Source organism: Hylaeus anthracinus, unplaced genomic scaffold (genome assembly GCF_026225885.1).
Source record: "Hylaeus anthracinus isolate JK02 unplaced genomic scaffold, UHH_iyHylAnth1.0_haploid 0, whole genome shotgun sequence".
Classification (NCBI taxonomy): domain Eukaryota; kingdom Metazoa; phylum Arthropoda; class Insecta; order Hymenoptera; family Colletidae; genus Hylaeus; species Hylaeus anthracinus.
In genome coordinates, this window is record NW_026533254.1 from 5969871 (window position 1) to 5995975 (window position 26105).

The 26105-nt window shown below is 39.7% G+C and overlaps 1 protein-coding gene across 1 annotated transcript in view; it reads left to right on the forward strand.

The window, feature by feature from the left end:
• Nucleotides 1-20794: 20794 nt before the first annotated feature.
• The window catches only part of LOC128896175 (guanylate cyclase soluble subunit beta-1), a 30380-nt gene continuing 25069 nt past the window's right edge, over nucleotides 20795-26105 (forward strand). The window contains exons 1-2 of the mRNA XM_054159380.1: nucleotides 20795-20931; nucleotides 21320-21393. Of these exons, the coding sequence (XP_054015355.1) occupies nucleotides 20929-20931; nucleotides 21320-21393 (77 nt within the window). The 5' untranslated portion in view covers nucleotides 20795-20928. The remainder of the gene's footprint in view (nucleotides 20932-21319; nucleotides 21394-26105) is intronic.

Below are 26105 nucleotides of genomic sequence, written 5' to 3' on the forward strand. Positions count from 1 at the left end.
ACATTAAAGAAATTAAAGAAATATGAAGGCTAAAGGACACAGACAGACTCAGTTTTCATGGTTTGTTATGCTGTACTGGAACGATATTAAATTACAAAAAAAAAGGTTCTCTCCTCGATACACATCATTGCGCATAATCACGTTGCAAGTCGCTTAGAATACACCTGAAAGCAACTGCACAAAGCTTGAGGGAGACGAGTTTAATTTTTCTTCGGCACAATGGGGATGCTTGGAGAACACCGGCTGGTATTAGTTTAATTAAGAATCCAATATTTCACGAGCAGCAACGGCCAGGAAAGGCACGGGGGTGACTCTTGAGCACTCGTTCGCAGTAAACAGCAGCCAGTACAATGATAATCTTTCACCAGAATGGAGCAGCGAGAGTACCCAGCGTGCTCGTGGATCGTGGAAGTTTGCGGCCAACTAAATAGCGACTCGCGAGCGAACAAGGGCTTTAACTGCGCGATGCGTCCCGGTTGTAATAGCAGTCCATTGTCCGTGGGATCTATAAACAAGTCGATGTTAGCTGAAATAACTGATGTCCCTTGTCGATGCAACCCAACACATGCAACCGTAAAGATTGGCCCTGAATAATGGGATTATGCGACAATCCCCAGGTCTCTGGTTAAATACGGTGACTTAAGGAAGTATTCTGACTCCCTCAACTGTTGAATGCAAATGATTGGTGAGTTTTAAGACAAAATGGCGAGGAATCTATTATGATAAATAAGTATACTATTTTAATGGTGGTTTTGCTTGATATAAGCTTCTCTGGAAAGTAAGAATTTAATATAGTCGAATTTTAATGGGAATGAAGTGGAACAGAAATCAGAGAGTTCATTTACAGCTATTGTTTGAATGGCGACTGGTTAATTCGTCCTTTCTTTTGGAAGGAAGGAGCCTAAGAATGTTTTTCTTTTATTTCAATTATGAGACAAGTAATTGTTGAATTTCATACATAACATGTATTTGCGCGATTATATTAATCAAGTTCAGGAACTCTCGAAAACTGCTGAAATAACCTTCTCTCGAAAGATCTAATCTGTGTATCTTAATTTCAAGCAGAGGCAATCTCTTCAGCCCTCCGGCACATACGAGTGTTTATCGAAAAAACAACGTGAAAACGTCTCAAAACAAACCGCACCACCCTGATACCGACAACGCGAAAGAATTGTGAAATTCTAGAGGGAGTTTCTGGAAGTTCGAAGGAACGGCAGGCGAGCACGTGAGCGTACACTGCCCTGGAGAATTATTAGCCATAGCGCAAATCCTCCGACTCGACCATCGGACGACGCACAGTGTGATATTTCAGCGATTTAGCGAGACAAACGGTAATTTTCGAAAGTTCTAAATGTGTTTACAGATATTATAAATCAATAATAGAATGTATACCAAGTTTTATCAAAATCTAGTCACTTTTTGCATTTTGTCCCGTTACATTGGATCGGCCATTTAGAATTTCTAAATTCTGAGTTTAGATTTGGAATCAGCAACCTCAAAAACTCCTGTATACCAAGTTTCTTCTTACCTCAGTCATTTTTTGTATTTTGTGTCGTTATGTTGTATCCGCTATTTTGAATTTCAAAATTTTGAGTTCGGATTTGGAATCAGCGACCCCGAAAACCCCTGTATACTAAGTTTCATCCAAATCGAATCAATTTTCGTATTTTGGTCCGCCATATTGGATCCGCCATTTTGAATATCTAAAGTTAGAGTTCAGATTTGGAATCAGTGACCTCAAAAACCCCTGTATACCACATTTCATCAAAATCGATCGTTAGGCAAAATGAATATAAATGTTTCTCTTTGAAAGAACTTTGAGGGATTGTCCAACCAGGAAATACTACAACGTTTACTATTATGTCACGGAATTTCGAGGGGTGTTCCGTCCAGGAAATACTACAATGTTTACTAGTATTTCTCGAAATTGGAACGGGCTTGCAAAGACACATGGCTGTATGTATACAGGGTGTCCCCAAAGTCGGGGAGGAGCCGGAAATGGAAGGTAGCTGAGACGATTCTGAACAACAATTTCCTTTGCAAAAATGTCGGATGAGGCTTCGTTAAGGAGATATTAAGCGAAAACCCCGACCAATCAGAGCGCGCGTAGACCGTTGGAGCGGCCGCGGTAGCGAAGGCTACGCGCTAGGCGGCAGCGTCAATGTTCTTCGATGCACGCCGAGTCATTTGTTCGCGTACAAGCGCGGCCGTCAGCGCGTAACCTTCGCTACCGCGGCCGCTCCAACGGTCTACGCGCGCTCTGATTGGTCGCGGTTTTCGCTTAATATCTCCTTAACGAAGCCCCATTCAACATTTTTGCAAAGGAAATTGTTGTTCAGAATCGTCTCAGCTACCTTCCATTTCCGGCTGCTCCTCGACTTTGGGAACACCCTGTATGTATAGGTCACTACGTCTGTCACTTATTTAAAATTGTCTATAAAATAAAAAATTTTGAGGTGTCATAGCTCAGCGTGGAATTGTCCGATCTGATTCTACCAAAATTTAATTTGAAGGGCACAATTTCAACTATCTAGTAGATACTTGTTATCACTGTTAGATACAATAATTTTTTTTTTATAACAATATATGTGACTTTGAAGTGCCTAACTCGGCGTAGAATCGTCTGATTCGATTCTAACAAAATTCAAATTAGAGGGTGGAATTTCTACTATCTAATAAGTACTTACTATCATTGTTAGATACTCTTAAACAATTGTTTTTTTTTTTAATATATAATTATTAAATATCACCCTCATTGTACCATGTAACTCGGCGCGGAATCATCCGATTCGATTCTAACAAAATTCAAATTGAATAACGGAATTTGAATTATCTAATAGATTGTTATGATCATTGTTAGATGCCCCAAATCATTTAAAAAAGTGTTCCGCTAATTGTGTTCAGCAGTTTAATTACTAACCAATAAGTAACTAGTTTGTGATGTCAGTCATTAATTAATTACGTTTGTTTCGAGTAGCTTCGTGTGCGGACGGCTTAATAGTTTCCGAGATATTGCACTACATAAGTTTTGTCCCACTAGATCGCTGAAATATCACACTGTGCGACGGAGAGAAATGAGAATCGCGGAAGCAAATGTTCTGTGAGTTTTCACGGCGCAACGCTCGAGGATCGAGTCGTCCAGGATTCGATCGAAACGGTGAAAATAGTTTGATATAGAATAAAACAAACGGAAAGATCTCAGATACGGGTCATAGATTCTAGGGGAGTTTGGTGGTTGCACAAATGAGATAGTGTGTCCAGTTGTTCGTATCAGTCGAATGCTTCATTGAAACTAATGTGTAGAGAAATCTTCCGTTACTTTCAGTATTTCTGTTTGTGCAATTGTATTGGCACAATATTTTCTATCAAGTGATAATGTTGAGGAGAAGAAGCAAAATTAAATGATTTTTTTATCAAATTAACATGAACGAAAATACTATAAATGAGGATTTACATAGGTAAGAATTTAATATCCTATATGGAATCAAGAAAGTTAATACTTAAAAGTGTCAGTTCTACTCTAATTAAGGTATATTGGAAGTGTCGGACAGTAAATCCCGACGAATTGGAACAGTCCTCAGGAGTGCAAAACGTAAAAACAGTTCTGTATTTTATCACACACTCCTGGGACCCATCGTTCCAAAGAGCCATAAAACGGAGAACTTGAATTAAGCCTTTGGCACCCACTATGGCGAAAAACAGAATTTGTTTGGTGGTTTATCTATAGCGGGAGCCATATAACTCGGTAATCATGGTTCGTTTTACTGCCACTAGTAGACTCTACAAAATTTTTATTTTAGATATTTGAATTCGAACGACTCATATATTCTCCCTTTTACAAATTTTTCTTTTTAGTTATATTTTATATCTAAATAATCTTTTTAAAAGGAAAGGTTTATTCTTGTTATTGCGAAAATATCGATCTTGATACTATTGATTATGACAATCGTAGCTCTCAACGCTCAAGTGTACATCCTTTCTTATTTAAGTACTTTGTTATTAGTAAATGCCTTGTTTCGCGAGGAATTGCAGACATTTTAGACAAAAGTGTTACCTGAGAAATTAATCAAATCGTGTCGCATTGCACACAGCACTCGACACTGTAATCAGCTCCTCTCCTAACAGTCGCGAACAATAAATGCCACGTTTCCAACTGAGTTCTTTTGCAAGGACCCCGTGTGAAGTTTCAGCGTCTCGCACGAGCGCCGTGGAAGGGAACTTTGACAACAACACCGAGGGTGAAACTTTCAGCCTTGCTTCGTTTCACTTGTAACGCGTCAGAACTTTCAATTTGATTGGCTAGGTGACGCGTTGCGAAGTTTACCTCAGCGTCAGTCTTAAGAAAGTGGCGCAGAGTGCATCTCGCCAATACTCTGAAATAGATCACGAATTAAGCCTTCGTGTATCAATTTATTCGTTTAGATGTGCGATTAATTTCATATGAAACAAGTATTGGCAGTTCTTACATAGACGCTACATTTTCTTCTCCTATAGATAAAAGGAAACAATAAAAACGCGAATGAATGATGAAATGAAATTGAGAAGGATACTGTTATTAACATAATACTGTGGATATGTTCATAATACTTGTGACATGTATGAAACAACTACAGTTAAACCAGTCTCAATTAAGAATATTCATTTTAAGGGAGCACTTATGTCTAAAAATAAAATAGAATTCATAAAAAACAATATCTAAGTAGAAAAAATAATTACTATGGACATGTTCCTTCGCCTTTAGTTTACTGCTGTTAATTTTCAATTAATAGTCTACTGGCATCATTATGCGATACCATCGAATAGAACATAGAAACTGTCGAAATATTTTTGTTTGCAGTCGCAGGCATTACGAAGTTCGACTGATATGTCTGGCCCAATATGACTAACAACGGCTCCCAGGATTGATCTTCCTTACTTTCTACAATAGCAGGGAATCACTCTGTGCGAGCTCGACGACAGACGCATCCGGCAATGAATCAAAGCTCACTTAAGGGACGATCGATGCCTCGCGTTGATTCGATGGTGGAAGGAGTCAACGGAGGAGCTTAAATAATAGACAATTTCTGGCCATGTTCCAGAAATTCCCAGGCATTCAATTTTCGGCTTCTTGCAACGTCGATGAATGTTTTCACGAAAACCAGAAGAAAGTAGTTTGTTGTGTATCGCGTATTGATAGTCGCTGAGTTGGAGCATCGCTGGAGAGGTTGGCGTGTTATATGAGAGCCCAGAGAGAATTTTCTATAGCACAATTTGAGGACGTAAAAGTGGATTAAAGTGGTTGATGGGTATATGATTCTAGAAGATCGAAGTAGTCGTTTGATTTATCTCTACGAGAGTCGGAAGTTCGGTTCTGTTCTCAGTTGTTTCGTGTTATCTTTTCTTGAATGAAAATCACGTCGAATATATTCTATTATTTTCATATAAAATATAATTATTATAATTCATTCTTCTAAAGAATATAGAACCTGACTTCCTTGTTTACATGGATGCTACACATATTTTCCGAGCAACCTCTATAATTGTATTACGAGTAGAACAAACAACACCAATTTTAGAATACAGTTGTATTTTCCCCGAGTAACAGATTTCGCTGGTGCAATAAATTATGTCGTATGTTCGCGGAAACTCCAGTCTAAGACGCATGTTCATGTATCAGGGCCGATAGCGGAACGCAACTTATCTAAGTGCCCTTGATCGACTCAACCCTCGTTGACTTCGCTGGACACACCTGGAGCCGTTTCGACCCACCCCCAGATTTATCCGTAACGGTTCAGGCAAGTTTCCATCGTCTCGTCCTGTGGCTATACTTCCGAAACTTGCGCTGATTAGCTTCGACTTTGTCGAACCGATCTCTGATAAACCCGAACCAAACTCAATCCTGCTCCTCCTGGACCCTCTCCTCCGCCCTTATACATGCTCTAACATGCTTCGAGTGGATCGAATTAGATCCCGTCCGTTTTCGTAACCTGGGAAGCCCGCGTAGAGCCATTCTCATGCGCTTGGACATGTTTTAGACGCGGGCAAAATCTTCAGAACTCGATATCGATATTTTTTACTCTCTCACGTCTTTTACTCGTTTTTATTAGCCTTTTCAGACCTAGCGTCCACAATCGAGGACACAAAGTTTAAAAATGACCGATATTATCGTTTAGAGTGAATGTCCTTGTTTGTGCACATGACGAAATACCAATTTTCCTCGAAAACTATTAGGATTCCTTTTAAATTTTTCCCCTACTAGTTTTAATACAAGTTAATTCTAAAAATTAAATTACATTAGTACGACAAAAAAAATAATTCGGGTCTGAAAGAGTTAGGTTTTGTATTCATCGGTGCACGGTAGATTCTATTAGATTCAATATTCATTGACGTACATTAGGTTTTATCAGTTTTCATATTCATTCATGTGTGGTAGATTTGATTGCTTTTTACATCCACCCTTAAACTTAGAAGGCGATAATTAAATGTTCCTAAACGAGCAGGTTTATTTACAACGACGAGAAGATTATCGTCGCGACAATCGAAAAAGAGGTTCATCTTCGCGATTAGCATTTAAAGCAAAGATTAAAAGTGTAAAAGTCATCAGAGACGCTTCGAACGATTTCATCCACCTCGGGAAGTATTCAGAACGCGTTGAATGCGATTTGAATAATTGAATTATTAAAACCAAGGGCGAACAGCTCTGATAAAGTTAATCCAACTTGAAATGTATTCGCGGCAAGTTATTGCGTCTGTCTTACGTGCCGAGGGCCTTGGCGCGAATAAGGCAAATGTTTCATGTTATAGTAGAAATTACAAGCCGTGAGGGGCGAGAGTTATGAGTAGTTCTGAAAATTCAAGGGGTTTGTATATCTTGGTTAAGTCTGGATGAGAAACGGGTCTTAGACATTGAAATGAGTTTTCACGCGTTGGGACTGCTTCAATCTAGTTCACACCTGTTTCGATGGGTGGGTTAGGTCGACGGAAGTTGGAAAAGCAATTAAACGCACTTGAGAAAATTCTCCTGTGAGATCTTCCGTTTAGTGATAACCTAAAACTGCAGGGGCTCACTTAGAACTCCAGAATTCGCGATCATGCTTAAAATAAAAATATACAGGCCTCAATTAATATATTAGGATTAGTATGCACGTTGTCGAGGATACGATTAGAGGATATGGATTTCGTTTGATAAAGAAACGAGATTAACTTACATATTGCATTTTCAAATATAACAACTCATATCTTAATTGTACACAGACAGTTATTAGTAAGAAGGGAAAATAAGTAGATAGAAAAATAGCGACCAATGCAGAGAGTTAGCGCTAGCTGTAACATGAAGAGTACAAACGAAAGTATTGCGCATTTATTAATTCCAACCCTGTACCGAGACAAGGAGGAACACAAGGGAGATCTTTCTTAGCATTCTTTCATACTGAAAAATCATGACAGAATTCGTAAAAGGTTATATTGAAAAATGTTTCCCGATGGAGGTATGAAGAAGATATGACTTACAGAAGACCACACGAGATTTCCCATTGGATTTCAGAGGTTCAGTAAAGGTTGTCGCTGCACTTATTTTGCGTTACCGTCAACGACCTTCTGAGAATCACACTTCGTCGCAGTCACCATAAATATTAACTTGGAATAATTTTTTTAAGATTGAAAATCTTTTTATTTTCGAGCAGCCAAAATTCATGTCCCGTTATATGGTGAAAAATGTTATGAGGCGATGAAGGGGTAGTAATAGAATAAATATGTCCCGTTACACAGCTTGAAAAGAACAGCAAATAAAGCAGAGGACGCACAGTGTCATATTTCAGCGATCTAGCAAGACTTCCTCGAGTTCTCTCGCACGTGGAAACACGGCATAAGGCAAACGCACAAATTGCACAAACTGCAAGGCAAGTGCACGGCATAAGGCAATTGCACAAATCGAATTTATCTGTTTGCAATTTTCACCGTGTCGATCGTGAAAATTTCATCAAACGTTATTCGTATTTTACAATTTCTCTCTGCTTGTATAGGAACGAAGGGACATAATGAAATACTGGTTGAATATTATATTGAAAATATCGAAGCGCGGGATGTAAAATATTACAATTGAAATTCATTTTCGAGAAACGAATAAGCTGCGAGCCGATACGGCTTGTTTCAATCTGGTTCGGATTTTTAAATTTCTGGATATGATTACAAATACGTCACTGATTCTCTCGAAAGAAAAATTTATGCGGGATTCATGGTGTCGTTCGCGTGACATTACTCAAATCGACGAACTTACTATGTCAACTATCAAAACGACGATAGTTTGAAAACTTTGGCATCAGTGTTAGTAAATGTATTACTGTAATACGTAATGCATCTAAAAATATTTTAATCGACAGCATCAGCTACTGATGCACCTACTTTACATAATTTCATTTTTATTTCGACTAATACGGCGAACAGCGCAACGCTTTTCACAAGAGGTACAATTGTGAAAAAGCCTTATAACATTTCGAGCGAATCACCTCGCACAGGCTTTATTTGCAAACGCCTGGCATGAGCTCGCGTAGCACGGTGTACGCATTATTCCGTTCTTTGTAGGACAGTAAATATCACGACGCAGAAATACTCGCATAATATCTACCTGAGCAGCTGCCTACATTTTTCCCGCATTAGACTTTCATATTTCGCGAAACAATTTCCTCCCGTGCAAATAACAATACGTTTTGCATTCTTATCGTGTCACTTCTGCCTTCCAGGTTGTATCGATCAAAATCGTGTGTTACGCGCGCCGAATGAGAATGCATCATGAAAATGTGATTCGTCCCTCCTTTAGGACCGAATTAGTCGATCTCGTCTGAGTTACACACCCTTCACGAAGAAACGTGATCCATCTTATCGGGAATACGTACGTCGAAAGCATCTGTTGCAATATTTGCAATAAACCAGAGCATAAAGCGACGTTGCTCATGAATTTGTTACATCGCTGGGCTCTAAGTTCCTTCGAAGAGGATCAACAATGTGATTCGCATTTTTTCACCTGGAAAATTTTCATTTCCGCTTCCCTAGCAAGATGTGCTCTCTAGGGGTTGCACCCTCTACTTTGGGAAGTATTGTGTTACATAATAGAAGTACCGTGACTCGGTTCATCCGTCGTTTGGACGTACAGAAATTGTTCGCTGTTACTTTCGCAACGAAATGTTCTTTTCCCCGTCCACACAGCAATCACTGAATATTTCGCTCTTGTACCACACGATCCAACGGTGTTTTTACAATCACGCAGAAAACAAAGTAGTTTTCACCTCGACACACTTCTCCCGGGTTTATACGGCGCATAACAGCAGCACGTGCTCGGTGTGCTTTTCTCGACCAGGACTGGAGGCGTTCTTTCTGTTCCATTTCATTAATGGAATATATTAAAATATCCTACTCTTATTCCTTTGCAATTCCAATCAAGGACGCTGCGACTTAATGGAGCGCGAATGAAGACGTGCGATGCAGCCCCGTGCAACGTGGCAATTAATGTTATGGTTTCTTATTACATAATTAACATTGAAATTGAACTTCTGGATTCTCCGATTCTCTTGTTAGGGTCTTAACACATTGTTGAACGACAATTATACGCGGAAGCAACTTCACGTTACCGGCTATTATTTCGTAATTGAATGTGAAATTAAAGCAATGTAAATAAACTTCAATAAACTTTATTTATGTTTTACCAACATATTGAATTAAAATGAAATATTTTACATACATATCTCATACATAAGTATAACATTTTTTCATCCATCATTCATTCATTGACCGATCAACAACGTTTGGGCATGAAAACACGCTAACTCGTGACCGGTTAACAATGTGTTAATAAAGGGCTGTGCATGAGGTGTATCGAAGCGTGTGTAGCTTCTGTTGTGAATTAAGGACATAAGGGTGAAGAAAAAGTAGAAGAATGTTTTTGATGATTTGAAGATTGCTTCTTGCAAAATCGAGTGACCTGACTTCATTTTCGCCAGGAAGTAGGTAACCTGTTCAGTGGTCCACAGGATCTAGGATGTTCTACACGCTATTGAGCCCCAGAAATTCCTATGCGTCATACGTAGGACACACACGTCATTGAAAATGTCCAAAGAAATTCTTAATATCGAAAATGGCAGAGAAGTCACGTCCACGACATACACTCAAACCTTTCACCGATCCTAAACACAGTCGACCAGCATATCGTCGACTATGGAGCTTCGCCACGACTGTTCTCCGCTTTGTATTTCCGTACGTTCGATTTCCATCGGTGGCACGAAAATAAAAGACTCGGCCGGCAGTCGGAACAGGTGCGCCCAGTCGCCTCGTTGGAGAAAACGTTAGACCGTTGTCGATCGATCTCCACTTACGTTGAACTTCAATCGAGTCGCGCATCTAATCGTCCTAGCTCCCCGAGCGGACAGAGAACGATAATGGGAATGCTCGGCTCGTCGCCCAGGCGACGTGGAGCGGGCGAAAAAACCGCGAAAGTCGACATTAATCTTTACCCTTCGACGAGATCATAGAAGAGGGAAATTGATGGCCGTCCCGGGATACCCTAACATGACCACGTTCCAACGATGGAGTGCCGTTTCATTATAAAAATTGACAAGGGACAGATCCTGCGGAATTCACGCTCCTCCCCGTCGATGAAGAATCGATTTCGCTACGATGGAATCCTGGCCATTTTTTATATTGTACAGGATGTTTATTTGGTCTCGTTGAACACTTTCCCTCAAGGGGGAAATAGGTTTTGGCTCACAGATGCCGGAAAGAAGAACTGCAAGCTGAAAACAAATGTACCGAAAGACCTCAAATTTAATACAGAAAACACAACGTGTAGTGGTTGCCCTAGTCTGAAATTACGAACCGCGTACTTGGGAGTTTTTTATTTCAGAGTTGAAAATTACGTGATAAACACGTCGAGAGAATGCAGTTACATCGTTGGCATATAATAAAGAGCAACTATTCTAAAATGGGTTCGATAGATTTTGTACAATGACTGAGAACAATGACGTCGAGTATGATACTCCGACACCGCGGATTTAATTAAACGCGGATAACTTTAACACAATATATGGCAGGTGATTGTGATTTATGTTCAGTTTGTGGTGGTTAATTAATTTGGTGGTCTACGGTGATCCTTCTTCATTAAAATTCGCTCATTATCCTGTGATGCTTCGACTATCTCTCGTCGTCCGCTTCATATACATATGATGTTATTCTAATGTACAATTATATTTAACGAAAATAATTATGTATGCAAAGGCACTCTAAGTATGTATAAATTTATTCGCCATATCTCGTTATACATTTTCATTTTCTATTCTTAAAGAAACATTTATACCTTTCAAAAACGTATACTAGATGGTCTGATGTGTAAAGGGGTGAACGCCAATAAACAATTCTGATAAAACAATTCCAATTGATTGGTTTTTATTTTATTCTCGGGGACTTGTTGGATCAATTCGAATCATCGGTCCTTTGTTTCCCTGTTTCGTTCGTCCTTCGATTGGGAAATGTTTTCCCTCTAGCTCTGCTTCCTTTCCTTTGTCCTATTTAATACAACGTTGCGAAACAAATTGCTCACACGTGTAAATAAAACACTACAAAAAAGCAGTATCGCTTACGGATAAAATCGACATGTTTTCTAAGCACTGCTAACACAAACTCCGCTTTAAAAAATAAGTAGGTTGTATCGCTATCGCAACGAACCGCTCATTTGCGCAAAATTCTACCAGAGCGGTCTGCGTGGACGTGTCATCGGATCGATCTGGTCTCCGTCGCAAGGATATCTTCAGGCATCCGATGACGTCAGTCATTTCTGTATTATGACCAGCGGCACCACGACACTATGCCCGGTGTACGCATTTCTATGGAAGCGACAAAGGTGGTTGGAGGCGTTTGCGGGCGGGAATCATCGATATTCGATGCGTGACGGTATTTTTAATTAACTCCGGAACGCTATTCATCATCGCTCCGGTTCACCCCTGACGATCCAAATTACGAGGGCGTCCTTGACTAATTAATTTCGAGGGAGGCAAGGAGGCGGATAATTTTGTTTCGTACTTGAAATGAATCGATTAATGAAAGCGTCCGCCGACGTCGCCGCCCGCCCGTGCCGCGGCTTTCCAATTTTAAGTTTATATCAGATTGAAGATGCAAAGTAGTTGCCCGTGCATTCACGTCGTGCCTCGTAATTTGTTACCGCCAGCGGTCCTCGTCCTGTCGCAGTTCTCGTCTAATGTCCACTTAATGAGCGTCCTGTTTCCATCCATTATCCCGTTACATCGTTAATTTTTTTTTTTTTACTTTGCTTAGACTTTCAAGAACCCTATAAAAGGTTTATGGAAGCGCTCCAAGGTTTGGATCCTATGGGGACATGACAAATCTTAACAAAACATTGGGAAATTACTTACGTAGAAGTTTAAATGAAAAATAAGGTACCCAGATTCGAACCCATGATCCTCGAATCCAAAGTCGACCGCTTTTCCTACACGCCCAATCCCGCACCCTACGATTCGTGTTCTCATTTGGCTACTTATTCTTGAGTATGGGGAGCGCGATACTACACTTATAATCACCGAGCAATGAATACTTTTTATCTTGATCCGCGTAAAATGTATTCCTGAACAGTGCGAGCAGATAGCAATGCAAATTTTAAATAGTCACCGTGAATAATGTTCTGGGAAAAAATTGATAAAGAAAACCTCTCTTCAAAAAGAAAGAGGCTGCTGAAGGAGAAGCAGCTTTCATATTGCGCGTAAAGTTTGCTTTTCTTTCTTGTGTGAGCTCCAATGATCTCCACCACACAGTCTAGTATCCTACAGGCAACGAAGGTTCTACTAAATCGAGTAAGAGTGTTAAATTAAAGTAACGAGTTCAGTGCCTACCGTTATTTCCGCATAGGAAATGCTCCCAATAAGTGGCTGGTAAATATGCATGTGCTCCTGGAAGGAGCACTCGATTTTAAAACATCAATCATCGTTTTTACCGCGGAAGAAAGTTCCTTTGCAAACAAATCAGCCCCTCGCGATGGCGACGAGTCTGGAAAGCAGCGTGGCGAACGGGCTTCACGCTTCTTCCAATATTTGCACACCGATGCTTTATGAGGGAGATAACGCTTCGAATTGCTTATCCGTTCTTTTTGTTTGACTTGTAACCGCGTTCTACGGGCTCCAGCTGGAAGCGACTCGAAAAAGGTGCAGATCCGTATCAGACACGTTCGGGGACTTCGTTCTAAATAATTCCCTTAATTGGCTCGGACTGCGGTTGTAAAAAGCTTCTCTGCGTAGTGATTTCGCGTCTGCTGCAAGCTAACGGGTGGTCTACTTCTAACAGAGCGAATATCATTTCTCTGGGGCTGACTATTCCAGAATTTCTGATGATTTATACTGCTACTAAAGAAGCAAGCGTGCAAGTTGTCATTTGAGGGGTGTATCGCTTATAAAATTTCAGGAGACTTAAAATGGACTATAATATTATTTTCTAATGGGAGGAGACATGTTCGAAGAGGAACACGTAGATTATAATCATAAATTATCGTGAACATGATTGAAAGAAAGAATAATTCATCCTGGTAATAGAATTCTCATTCCAGTAATAAAAGTATTTTCAAATTTGTAATGCTCCTTTACTATTGTTATCATAAAGCGTAAAGTTTGAAAGCATTGAAATACTTTTGCCAGTCTGCGCATAATCGAACGAGACTGTACTCTTAGAAGCTTCTCATTATCAGTATTCAGTAACGATTCTCCTCGGCTTACTGTCGCCTGGATCAACGCTTGAGGACATCACGGCCCATTAGACGTCCATAAAAGGACTTTTTTACGTCGATCAAACGGAAACTCCGGCTCGTTTGAAGATATGAAGACGCATTACAGCACCACCTGAGAACTTTTTGTCACAATCACAACTCCAACCCCTCGTCATTAACCCATATCACGACGTATTAGCGATACCACCCGAGGACCCTTTTTCCTTCAATCAAATAGCGATTCTTCAACATCTGCGACCACTGACGTAGAAAACTTCTTCATTGTTTTCGTCCCTAATTATTGACTTTCATGACATCCCACGAATCACTGGAAGCCATTTAAAAGTATGAATCACGACAAATTAGAACTTTTTTCTGCCAATTAGTATACGTGCAAAGCAATTCTATGAATTTTCAAACTAATTACTTCAATAATATAATTATTACTCCGGAAAATTATTCAAGGTAGACAACTATATGTTGCAAAGTGTTAAGGACCGAATATGGGGGCGTGTACATCGTGTTACTTGGGCCTTATTTTTTACCAAGAAGGTCAAACTACACACTTTTTCTCCAGCTCTCTAGAGAGCGAATTTCCAGTACTGCTACAAAATGCCTTGCCTTACATATAACCAGGAGTGCTGTACATTAACCCTTTGCCCTCTGAGCCATTTCGTTGCAGAATGTGTAAACAGGAATTATGTCGTATTACGTAATGTAACTTATAAAGCGTGTCATTTATTGTAATGATACTTGAGCTTGTATGGATCTTTAGACATTTAGGAACATTCTAATATATGATAATGTGTGAAACACTCATATATATAGAAACGGAGTATGCATATATATATATGCATTGATAGTTTCTATCTTTTAAGTTGCAATTTTAGCCTTTCTTGTTTATCTTCACAAATTGCACCATGTCATACAAAATATGTTCCCACATATTTACTTTCTTATACAAATGCTCTTTGTCCCTTTTTAAAGGTATAAACTATTTACACGTTCTTTTTTCATGTAACACAAGCTCATATGTGCTATATACGCATATCTTAATACACGTACCATATTTTCCTTCGATTTTTCGTGATATTTGATTAGAAACCTTCAAGGAATCATACTTTTTTTACAAATTTTACTCTCTAACTAATAAAATTTGCCTGGAATAACGATGTCCCCTCGGAAGAGACATCCGAGTGCAAAGGGTTAAATCCCATAATACACGCCAAAATATTTAGATTCTGAATTGTCTCTAACTGCTACACTATATCCACGTAACCTACATAATTGAGCCAGAAGCTTACAATTGTCAAAGTTTACAATCCTACAGAATATACTGTGTTTACGCAGACTGAGTCTTCTATTTATCTGTACTACGACCATTTACGTTTACGCGATTGTCGTCTTAAAAAGTACTCTCGAACGGTGCCTTAGTTTTCAGTTCGTCCCACGATCGTAAACCCCTAATCGGTGGTCATGCGTTTGACAGATACGATTGCTTCTTCTAGAACTGGAACGGCTCGTAAAGCTGCCAGTCGTAAATGTTTCACCAATTATATAACACCCATTATTTTCATGCTTTTACGGGCAAACACTGTCCCCCAGAGAAACTGCGTCTCAGATCATAACCCGGCTAGCGGATAGGACTCGTAAATCACTGCGCGGCATCGATTCCGTAGCCTCTGCTCGTGGATAACACTAACTTGATGGCAGAATTCGCGACAAACACGACGTTATGGCCCATGAAAGAACGCGCTTAATGGCATTCTGTGTACACCCGGAAAGAACGTGGAAAAAATACAGCGATGGTTGTCGCGCGGTAAACGGACTACGGGGAGACTATAATCGAGAAAAAATTTGGCACGACTGTCACTCCGAGCCCGATCGATTGTTTTTTGCGTTCTGTGTCAGAGATTTTTGTGAAATTGACGTATCATACAGGGTGAGTTCGAAGAAACAGAACACCTATCTCCGTTACTTTTTGTTGTACAAACAAACTTCTTAGGACAAAGTTACGCTGTTTGAAGGGGCACATGTAACGGTGTAATATGTGAAACGTACCCTTAGTGCTATAAAAAATAGTGCCCTCTCTCTCTCTCTCTCTCTCTCTCTCTCTCTCTCTCTCTCTCTTTCTTTCTAACATAGTCACTATACCGTCACTATAACATTCCTGTAGTTTTCTTTATTAAATATTGCCACAGTCTTCAGCACGAACTTATGGGATGACCTAATATATCCACCACAAAAAGTGATGGAGTGGCGTGAAATAATCTCGAAGCATTTTTGATGGAAGAGTGGCGACGATCACACTTCCCAGGATCATCTTGCACATTTCCACGCGTAACCATGTACTTCGTACACCAGAGGAGTGCAGCATCGTGCCCTTTTGGCCTTTCACAATGGGGCCGAGGTCTGTGCAATTCCCTCGGGTGCCCTATATACCGATATTGCGGCTCCGATATAGGAGATCCGTCTTTGAACTCGCGGGCGACAGCTGCGAGGGTAAACATCTGTGACAGCCCCCATTGCGAAAAGTGTGTCGACGTCTCGTGCATGTCGCGCTGTAATAGAAGTCTAACAACCAACGGCGGATTTGGCGAAGCCATGCCGCGGGCCCGAGAGGATCAACAAGGAAATTTTGGTGATTAAAGGAAGCGACGCGTAAAATAGCTCAAGAATCAGGGTGACGAGGAACGATCGCCAAAATTGGATGCTGGATAGCGATGATGGTTATAACAGAACGATCAAGCTATTTTAAATGTTAAATAAAGTACATGTAAATTTTAAATCGATTCACAGTCGGTACGTAGCTTATTAAGAAATGAGAAATCCCTTTAACTCGGAGACATTCTTACTTTGTCGAAGACGAACAATTACTTGGAATTCTATAGAAAAGAAGACGGAAGAATGACTACGAAGACGAGGAACGGGCATCATTAGGATGGATAAAAGTTTAACGCAGCGCTGTGAAACGGGATCCTTTCTCGAATTCTCTGCCTGACTCGGTGGAATTTTGAAAATTTCAGCGACTACGCGCTGAGGATGCCCCTGGGATATAAATATTTGAGATTGCGCGATATCCAACCGAACTTGCGCAAAGTCAATGGCGCTTGGGCGTTCACTGTTTTAGGCTGACCTCTTTCTTTGCACGCGATTCTGGAAACCAACGATCGTGTAGGGAATCCCAGCTCTAACGACGAGACAAATCCGACGACACACTTGTCAATATTGATGAAGAGGTTTCCCCGTCATCAATACCCTCTGTTATCACTTCCCTCCCCTTTGACGGGACGAAACCTGAGCAACTTATCACACGTATCCAGTCTTTGAGGACCTATCGATCGATATGGACCCATCGCAGACCACTACCTACTACTACTGCTCAATGGTGACCAATCATCATCACTGGTGAGCTCTAACGAAAATTTTCTGTTCAATAGTTTTCTTGCTTAACCCTTTCATACTGGGCGTTCAGAATTGAGGACACACAATTTAAAAATTACCGATACTATCGTTTAGGACGAGTGTCCTTATTTGTGCACATAAAAAAGGACCAGTTTTACTCGAAAACTACACAATTAGGTTTTTTTTTTCTTTTTTCCATGTTAATTTTAGTCAAAGCTAACCCTAAAAATGAAATTACATTATTACGAGAAAAAAAAATAATTCAGGTCTGAAAAGGTTAAAGAGCATCTGTATAAGAAAGTAAGATATGGGAACATATTTTTTATGACATGGTGCAATTTGTGATGATAAACAAGAAAGGCTAAGATTGCAACTTAAAAGGTATAAACTATTGATACATATATATATATATATATATATATATATATATATGAGTGTTTCACACATTATCATGCATTAAAATAGTATAAAATTTTGATTTTTGACATAAATATGCTCCTGAATGTCTAAAGATTCATATAAGCTCAAGTATCGTTACATTATGGAATACGACATAATTCCTGTTTGCATATTCTGTAACGAAATGATTCCGAGGGCAAATGGTTAATGTGCAGCACTCCTGGTTATGTGTAAGGCAAGGCATTTTATAGCAGTACTGGAAATTCGCTCTCTAGAGAGTTGGAGAAAAAGAGTGTAGTTTGACCTTCTTGGTAGGAAGTAAGGTCCAAGTAACATGATGTTGTACGCGCCCATATATTTGGTCCTTAATACTTTGAAACATAGTTGTCTACCTTGAAAACGTCCATTTAAGAACACTGGTTAGCATTGGTATCCACGTGTACTTCTACAATTTACACGTTCGAACTATCTTACAAGATTACCACACTTGAAGAGTTTCTATCTTTCTTGGCATTTTCAAATTTAGAAAGACAATTCTCTGATTACGAGCCTCCTTAAATGTGTACATATTTTACATAAAGTGCTTTATAATTGAGGGGCGAATTCAGCACGTGAATTAATTAAAAACCCTTGGCACTGGAACGAGAAAATCTCTGGATAATATAGGAGTGCATCTCTCGTTCGTTCGCTTTGTAATTAGTTTGTTGGTGGTAGTGTCGAGTTACGAGCTGCTTGTAATTTATAACGACGGAAATTTCACTCTGGTAACCACGACAGCCTTCCAACGTGATTGAGATAGATGCTAATGAGTGTGTTCTTTGATACGTGAATTAAGTATTGTTCATTATACTTACACGCTGAGTAATTTTTGTTACGTGGCGTATGAAATATTAATATTATTATAGTAGTTCATTAAATATGATGCAATTATATCGTTGGAAAGCAGTTGCCGTTGCACGCGTATTGTATAAATAGCTATACTCGTGTAACTTTGAGGTTAGGTCAAAAGCAGATTTCGAGGATTTCTACGTCGCATTTGCACAATTATGGAATTGCTCTGGTGTGATATGTACAGTTTGTTCTAATTTGCGTGATAAAAACGTAATAACAGTAATTGTAATGATAATAGCGATAATAATAATAATAATAATACTAGTATGTTTTACTCATTTTGAAGATATTAAGTACAATGCTTAAACAGATTTTTTGAGGAGACAAATTCGATGAAATTAAATAGAAAGCATTAGTATAGTTTCGTTAGGTACTCGCATGTTAGTAGAAAAAGCATCGAAAGTGGCTCGACTTGAATTCTACCCTAGAAAGTATTTACATAACTCCCATTTGGAAAACGCGATTCACAACTACCGACCGTAATTCGACTAATGAAGCCGTACCACCGATGCTCCCTGTGAAAGGGGCTGGCAATTTCCGGCTTTCTTCGTTTCAACTTCAGACGACAATGCACGCCGCGAAAGTAGGCCCACCCAGTCCGCGAGAAGCTTTAATAGAGAAGCTCGCCTCTGGAAACAGCTGAAGCGCTACGAATTCCTGCCTTCGTTTCTAATTACAATTTAAGCCGTGCTCGCTGCCGCGTCTCGAAGTCGAGATTTCGAGACGCGGATCGTTCCGTTGAAACATCATCGCGCTCCAGTTTCCCGCGCCACCGTCGTTAATACAAATTTAATCCGCCTGTCGCCATTGCTCCCAACCCCGAATACGAATCGTTCTCCGGATGCGAAAGCCGACTGACAGTCAACGACATACCCTCTTCTTCATTGTACGACAAAAACAGTATGTTGCAGGTTGGATGGAAGATCATCTTGAGAGGAAGGGAACGTGGTGAGTTAGTAGAGTCTGGATAGCGTCGAGTCATTTTCACTCAATTTTTTAAGTTGGCCTTAGGGATGATTCTAGTAAATTCTAGATTCCCGGAGAAGCAAAACTAAAGAGTAAGTATGTTAAAGTAAAAGCGTTTATAGAATGTATTGAAACGCATCAGTTTTTCTTGGTTTGAAATCAGAGAAATGATTGAAATGCCTATGTCGGAATTTATATTGACTCGTATCACTTAAAATGCAGTCTTACAAATATCATTCAATTACTATCATCAATTTTTATCTAAAACAAAAGAGCAAAGTGTTTCTTTAAATTATATGAATAGAACTAATATTATTCGTAGTCTCTCACTTCATACTATGCGTGATAATAATACAGATCCTGATGAATAATGTCTGCTCGACCGCAGATATGACGCAGGTTGAGTAAAGTGTCTGACCCAATACGGATTATGACTCCTTCCAGAGCTCATCTTTCCTTCTATGAAGAATGTGGACAGATTCTGATAACTTTTGCTTGGTCACGGATCTGTTTCAGACTGAATGAAACGTCTGTCGCAAGACAATGTACGATTCTTTTCAAGATGGATCCTTCGTTCAGTCATTTATACCACGAGTGAAGGGAATGCGAATAGCCTAGAGATATTTTTACATCAAACCTCGATTTAATGGAGCATGATATCACTAATTTTGGTATTAACGAACATAACTCTACGTTATTACTTCCAACGACAATTCCTCTCTACCCATCACGCTACTCAATCCTCTATCTTATTGTCAGCTCTCCTCCCAGCTAAATCCGCCGAAAGCACGGCAGCTTAGAGGTATTTTTATATCAAACCTCGATTTAATGGAGCATGATATCACTAATTTTGGTATTAACGAACATAACTCTACGCTATTTCTTCCAACGACAGTCTCTCTCTACCCCTCACGCAAATTTCTATTTAATGGAGCACGATTTCACTAATTTTAGATTTAATGAACATAACTCTACGCTATTTCTTTCGACGACAATACCTCTCTACCCCTCATGCTATGCAATCTTCTATCTCAGCTCTTCTCCCAAATAAATCCTCCGGAAGCACGACAGCATCTTCCTCGTTCTTGCAAGCAGGAAGCACGCCGAACGCTTCCGCAGCGTAAATAAACTTCTTATCAAGATCCTCGCAACTTAATCGAAGAGAATGCCGAAGGATGGACGATGGTCTTTTTCGAGGACCACGTGACTCGAAGCTGAACGACTGATCGTACGTTCGCGATAATGGTCTTGTATATATTCATCCAGCGGGTAATATCGTCGATTTCAAGCCGCCAAAGCGGATTGGTAGCGATAGGGTGTAGGAGGCGCATGGAGAACGTACCGAAGAGGAGCAGACAGGGTTAGTACGTAGGTGGCGCAGCTGTTGGCTCCGGAAAATCGATACCTATCGTCTCTGGTGGAAGGCGGACCGACTTTCCAGTACGCGGCTCGTGTGCACGAGGTAAACACGGCTTCTATGGCAATTAGAATGGAATGATACGAAGGAAAGTCTTCCAGTCAGCTTCTCGACGATCATCATGGTACGTTGAGCAATCATGAGGAGAACTGTCGCGACGAAAGCAAGGATCGAGCGCACGCGATCATACGAAGGACACGACAGGATCTGTTGACAGTCGATGGACGTTAACTCTTTGCAGCGGAAGGACTTTATTATTGATAAATCATAGATCCTTCGTGCATTTGGAAACGTGTTTATGCGAGGTGGTGTTGATGTGTGAGGATGGATTGTTGGATCACTGTGCTTGAATATGTTTTAAAAATATATTTTAAAACCCGTGCTGCAAAGAGTTAATCGCAATCGGTAACGAACACGTGAGACCAGATGTAATTCCACAGCCACGCCGCGACAGTTCCAATACTGATGTTGATGGAGGGAAACACAGAATCTAACCTTTGTTTTCTGTGCAGTACGGTTTTGTGAATTACGCCCTCGAGCTGCTGGTTGTGAAGACCTTTGACAGCGAGACGTGGGAGGCGATAAAGTAGGTAAAACGTGGGCACGCGTTTCGCGCCGACTCGCACGATTATTTACCTCCTGGCTTTTGGTGTTGACAGTGTTGGTTAAAATGTTATTGCGACTACTCGGTAGTCAGTACGATTAGTCATTGATGTATTACCATTATTATTCTTGTAGATGATAGTACTTGACCCAATGCTCAATTCTGAAATACACATAACTTAATTTCTGCATGACTCTCTTTTTAGTTTCTCTTATTTACCATTGTCAGCCACGCCCGTTGGCTTTCGTGGGTGGTTCTATTGTGTGTCACTGGGTAGATAAAAAGATTACCGCCAGAAGACGCTTCCACAAGCCACGTGGTGCGTCCCCGTGCTCGATCAGCTCCATTTCCCTCCACCGCCGCGCCGCGAATAACGAAGTTCGATGCATCCGTGACCCGAATCCCTTGGATTCTTTAATTGAAATTTCACCGATCCACCCTGGACTCGTCTTCGCCCCTGCAGTACTCGACGGAATTTATATTGAATTTTCCGCCCAATCGGAACCGGAGAAATGATTGAATTTCTGATTCAATGAACCTGATGCTGGTTTCGAGCACGTTTCGCATGATACCTTTAGATCGGGGCTGAGTAATGTTTGGATAATTTGAGAGGCAAGTGTATTGAAATCGAACTTTGACGTTTGGATAGTCGTAATTAAAATTCAGAGCTTTAGCTCAAGAATTTGTTGAAGATTACATTTCCTATGCCGTCATTATTGGATAAGAACAGAAATAAAATGTGGTACGTTTGAAATTAACATAGTACAAAATTTATTAGGACGTCCCAGAAGTTCATGTCACTTATTCTTCTGCTACTCAAATTAATATATGAGTCGTTCATTGCATAAATCGATTAACTCCATACAACAAAAAGTTGTGAAATGCGATGAAATAATGAACAAATAATAATAATAATAATTAATAATAATAATGCGGCGTAATAATGATGTCGTTTAATGGTTTCAACCTTTATTATTCAGGAAAGTTATTATAAATATAAAAACTTATGACTGAACGAAGTGCTTTCACACTTCTGTTTCTAACTTCTGTTCTGTTTTCTAAAACTGAGGTAAATATTTCTTACATCGCCGACATTTCATAGGCTCCATTACTAAGAGGACAATTGCTCTTTTCACACTTACGATACGTTTACCCTTTACTGCGGTATTCCGTTCTTAAAGGGTCGCCGTGAAAAGACTCTTAATGTTTCCTTAATGCTCTCTCGACTCTATAACTTTCCTACTACCACCGCACGCTATTCATACTACCCTTCCTAAGCACGCTCCCAGCTCTACGCGCGCATAAACGTAGAGCGATACTCGTACGCTAACGCAATCGTTTCTAATGGTTGAGAATATATTGAAAATTGTTATTTTATAGGTGGAAGTTTTGAAGGCCGTTTTAAGGTCGCTTAACACTCGAGTAGAATCTGTATATATTACTACAAGTATTTTCAAGGCATCGCTTTATATTAGATTATTCTCGTAGAACATCAGTTTGCGTTTCGATGTATTAACTTTTATTTATTATTAGGAACCAATGATAGATTTTTCTTCAATCGCTTCGTATCAATAAATAAAGATGAATGCAAATCTAGGTGCACGCTCGAAAGGAAAAATATGCGGAGAAACGGAAAATCTTGTTTTCGTCTCCTCGTCGGATCAACAAGTTCGCTTAATAAACTTTTGTTTACCCAATACTCCGAGTGTATTGATTCAGCGACACGCCATCGAAATATTGGCACGCGTTCCAGGGTGTTTGTCCACGGACCTGCGTCTACAGGGCGAATCCTTAAATCCTAGATCGAACAGGCTGCATAAGTGTTTTATTGTTTACCAATCATACTGTGTCGTTCTGGAGGGAAACCCGTCTCGGGTTTTACTTCTTCGAAGTGAAGAAACCGTAAGAAGCGCAAATGAAAATTCCCGAACGTGCAATACATATCATCCACGCAATACACTTCAATTTGGTTTGATTTGGTGACATAAATCTCAGAAATTTTGTACTAATTAAATCATGTCTTCGTTAATTTATATAGAAATTAACCAATCAGCTGTGATTGACGTATATATTCGTCATTGAGTGAAAAAGTAGTATTTTATGTCATGACGAGTATACTCGTCATGCTTAAAATTTAGTTACCATTAGTTATTTAAAAGTATGTTTCATATATATATTTGAATGGCAGAAGTATAAGTGGCATGAATTTCTGGGATGACCTAATATATAGCCGTCTTTGCGATCCAATATTACACTGTGTTTTGCAACTATACCTGTCGTAGCTTGATTCGTAGCGCTACGATTCCTTGATACGGGATTTACCTCCTTCTTCCGAGTTTAGAACTCGATGGACGGATCAGAATGGCAGTGCCAAAGGCGCCCGAAACGCATAAGAAGCGCAATCCGCAAGCTGAACTTTTTACAGTCACGGTGTACCAGAACTTCTTATCCTCTGTCGTTTTTACTTAAGGAATTCGATCTCAGTTTCCCTCGTCAATGGACCTTTAGAGTCTCCTTTCGAGATTGCGAGACCACTTCGTGAAACTCTCCTGCGAACCATGGAATCTATAAGAAAAGAACGAAAAGGATTCAGCTCAGCCAACTGGCTCGTAACGCGGGTTTATGCGCTGTAAACGTTTTCTTGGCAGTAAAGGGCGCGGAATTATCGCGAGACACGTGCTCTGGAAGGACAATCCTTCCCTCGCAGAGAATTTTTAAAGACGGCGACGGGTGGTCTCAACAGAATGCGCACTTTTGGGGCTAAATGGTAAATGAAAAAAATAATAAAGAAAGAAAGAAAGGCTTGCGAGAGCATTCATTGGGAATAATGAAGGAATCCGTTACTTCTGGGGATGAATAAGCGGGGAGAAGAATTGTGTTCTCTTATAAAGCGTTTATTGTAATCAGAAATATTCTTTGAATATCCTTTCTACGGTTTTCAGAGGAATCAGTATGTCTCCGAGACTTTGTCTTATTCTGTTTATTTAGTTAGAGTGAATAGGAAGGTTCCTATTTTATTGGGTTCATTTTCGATCATACTATTCACCGTTTCAAATTCTATTCTTAACACATTCACAACCGGCAGATATTTTACGTTTTTAATACCGAGTACTGGCGACAATAATACAATTCTGAAGCTGGACATCGTAAATTTGTATCGTTGCGGCGAAGATAAAAGCTACAAAATATATTTTGAAATATCACTGTTGTAAATATGTAGTGCATCAAATAAAAAGATTTTCATCGTTCTTTCATAACCAGGACTAGAATTTCAAGTGATGTGAATTCACGTCAGCAGTCGCGAATGTGTTAAGTGTAGCATAGTAGAAGGAAAGACATTATACAGTAGAAGACAATGCTATCCGTAGTATTTTATTTTGATCAAAAAACCCTCGTTAAAACTTTCCTGATACCATCAGTAAAGTCCACAACAGAACCGGAAACCAAATAGCTTGGAAGTTTGGAACAGCTGAAGTTTTCTATTCGTTATTCATCGTCCGTCTTTCTGCTTGTGTTAAAAATAATATGAGATAACAAATTTTATTGGACTTCTCGTCTCCAACGAGAAGTTATACCTGAATATAATGAGAAACTTTTAATGTTCTGTGTTGAAAAAAGATTTATTAGTCGTACTATCGAGTCAGGGGCAAACAATGAAAATATTTATGTTTCTGGAAATTCATGAAAGGATTTCCGAAGCATGCGTACGTTTACAATGAATACTCTTTAAGCCTGGAACTCTTCTTTCGCTTTAAGTCGAATAATTTATTTGAAAACCTTAAGCAAATGCTCTTGGTTCGTGCGTTCCACAGTTTGCATTTTTACGGCTGCCAGAAATTACTGTTTGCTCGTTATAGCGCGGCTTGTAAACTCCGAGTTTCGTGGGTTTACTAAGACTCAATTAAACGGTTTGGTAGTATGTTAATGCCCGGTTATTTATGGCATAGTTAGAACGTGATTATCCGCGTATACTGTCCACCCTTCGCGCAGATTCGCACTTTCGCGAGTATGAAAAAACTTTATCGGCGACGAGAACGTTCAAGTCTATTTTTAGAGTCCATATTCGCGATGTTAGAGTATTTAATGATGGATGTTAATATGAATGTGGGTTATTAGTATTTTTCTCTTTTTCTATCTTCATAATTTAATCCTTATGAATAAATTTAATCATCAAAATCAAACTAATAATTTTCTTTTAATACATTTAAAGATAACATCGAAGTCAATTTAATTTCATTTAACAGACCTTTCTTTTTCCTTTGTTAATATTGTGTTACATGAAAAAAAGACAAGTTGAATCAAACGAATTTTTTAATCGAAGTCTCTGGTAAATTCGGGTACAATATTGACATTCCCCGGAACGGAAAGGGGGTAACATACTATCTAGTTTGATAACAAGTACAAGTCGACGTTCTAAGTGCGGTTACAGCTCCTTGGAAGCCTCTTAATTCGATTTTCTGTCTTTGCGCGGTAATTGCACTTCGCGACGTTGTTCCAGCGTGATGCTCTTTTCCTTCCTCGACGCAGCACAGCCATAAGCGCGTTCATCTATTCGAGTTACCCGACAGATGCTAAAGAAAGTTGTTTACACCATCAAACCTCTGCGCTAACAAACTACTTCTCCAATTAGTCGACGGTGCACGTATTATCTTGATATTATTCCACTTATTGCTATTACACGTACTACAGCTTAA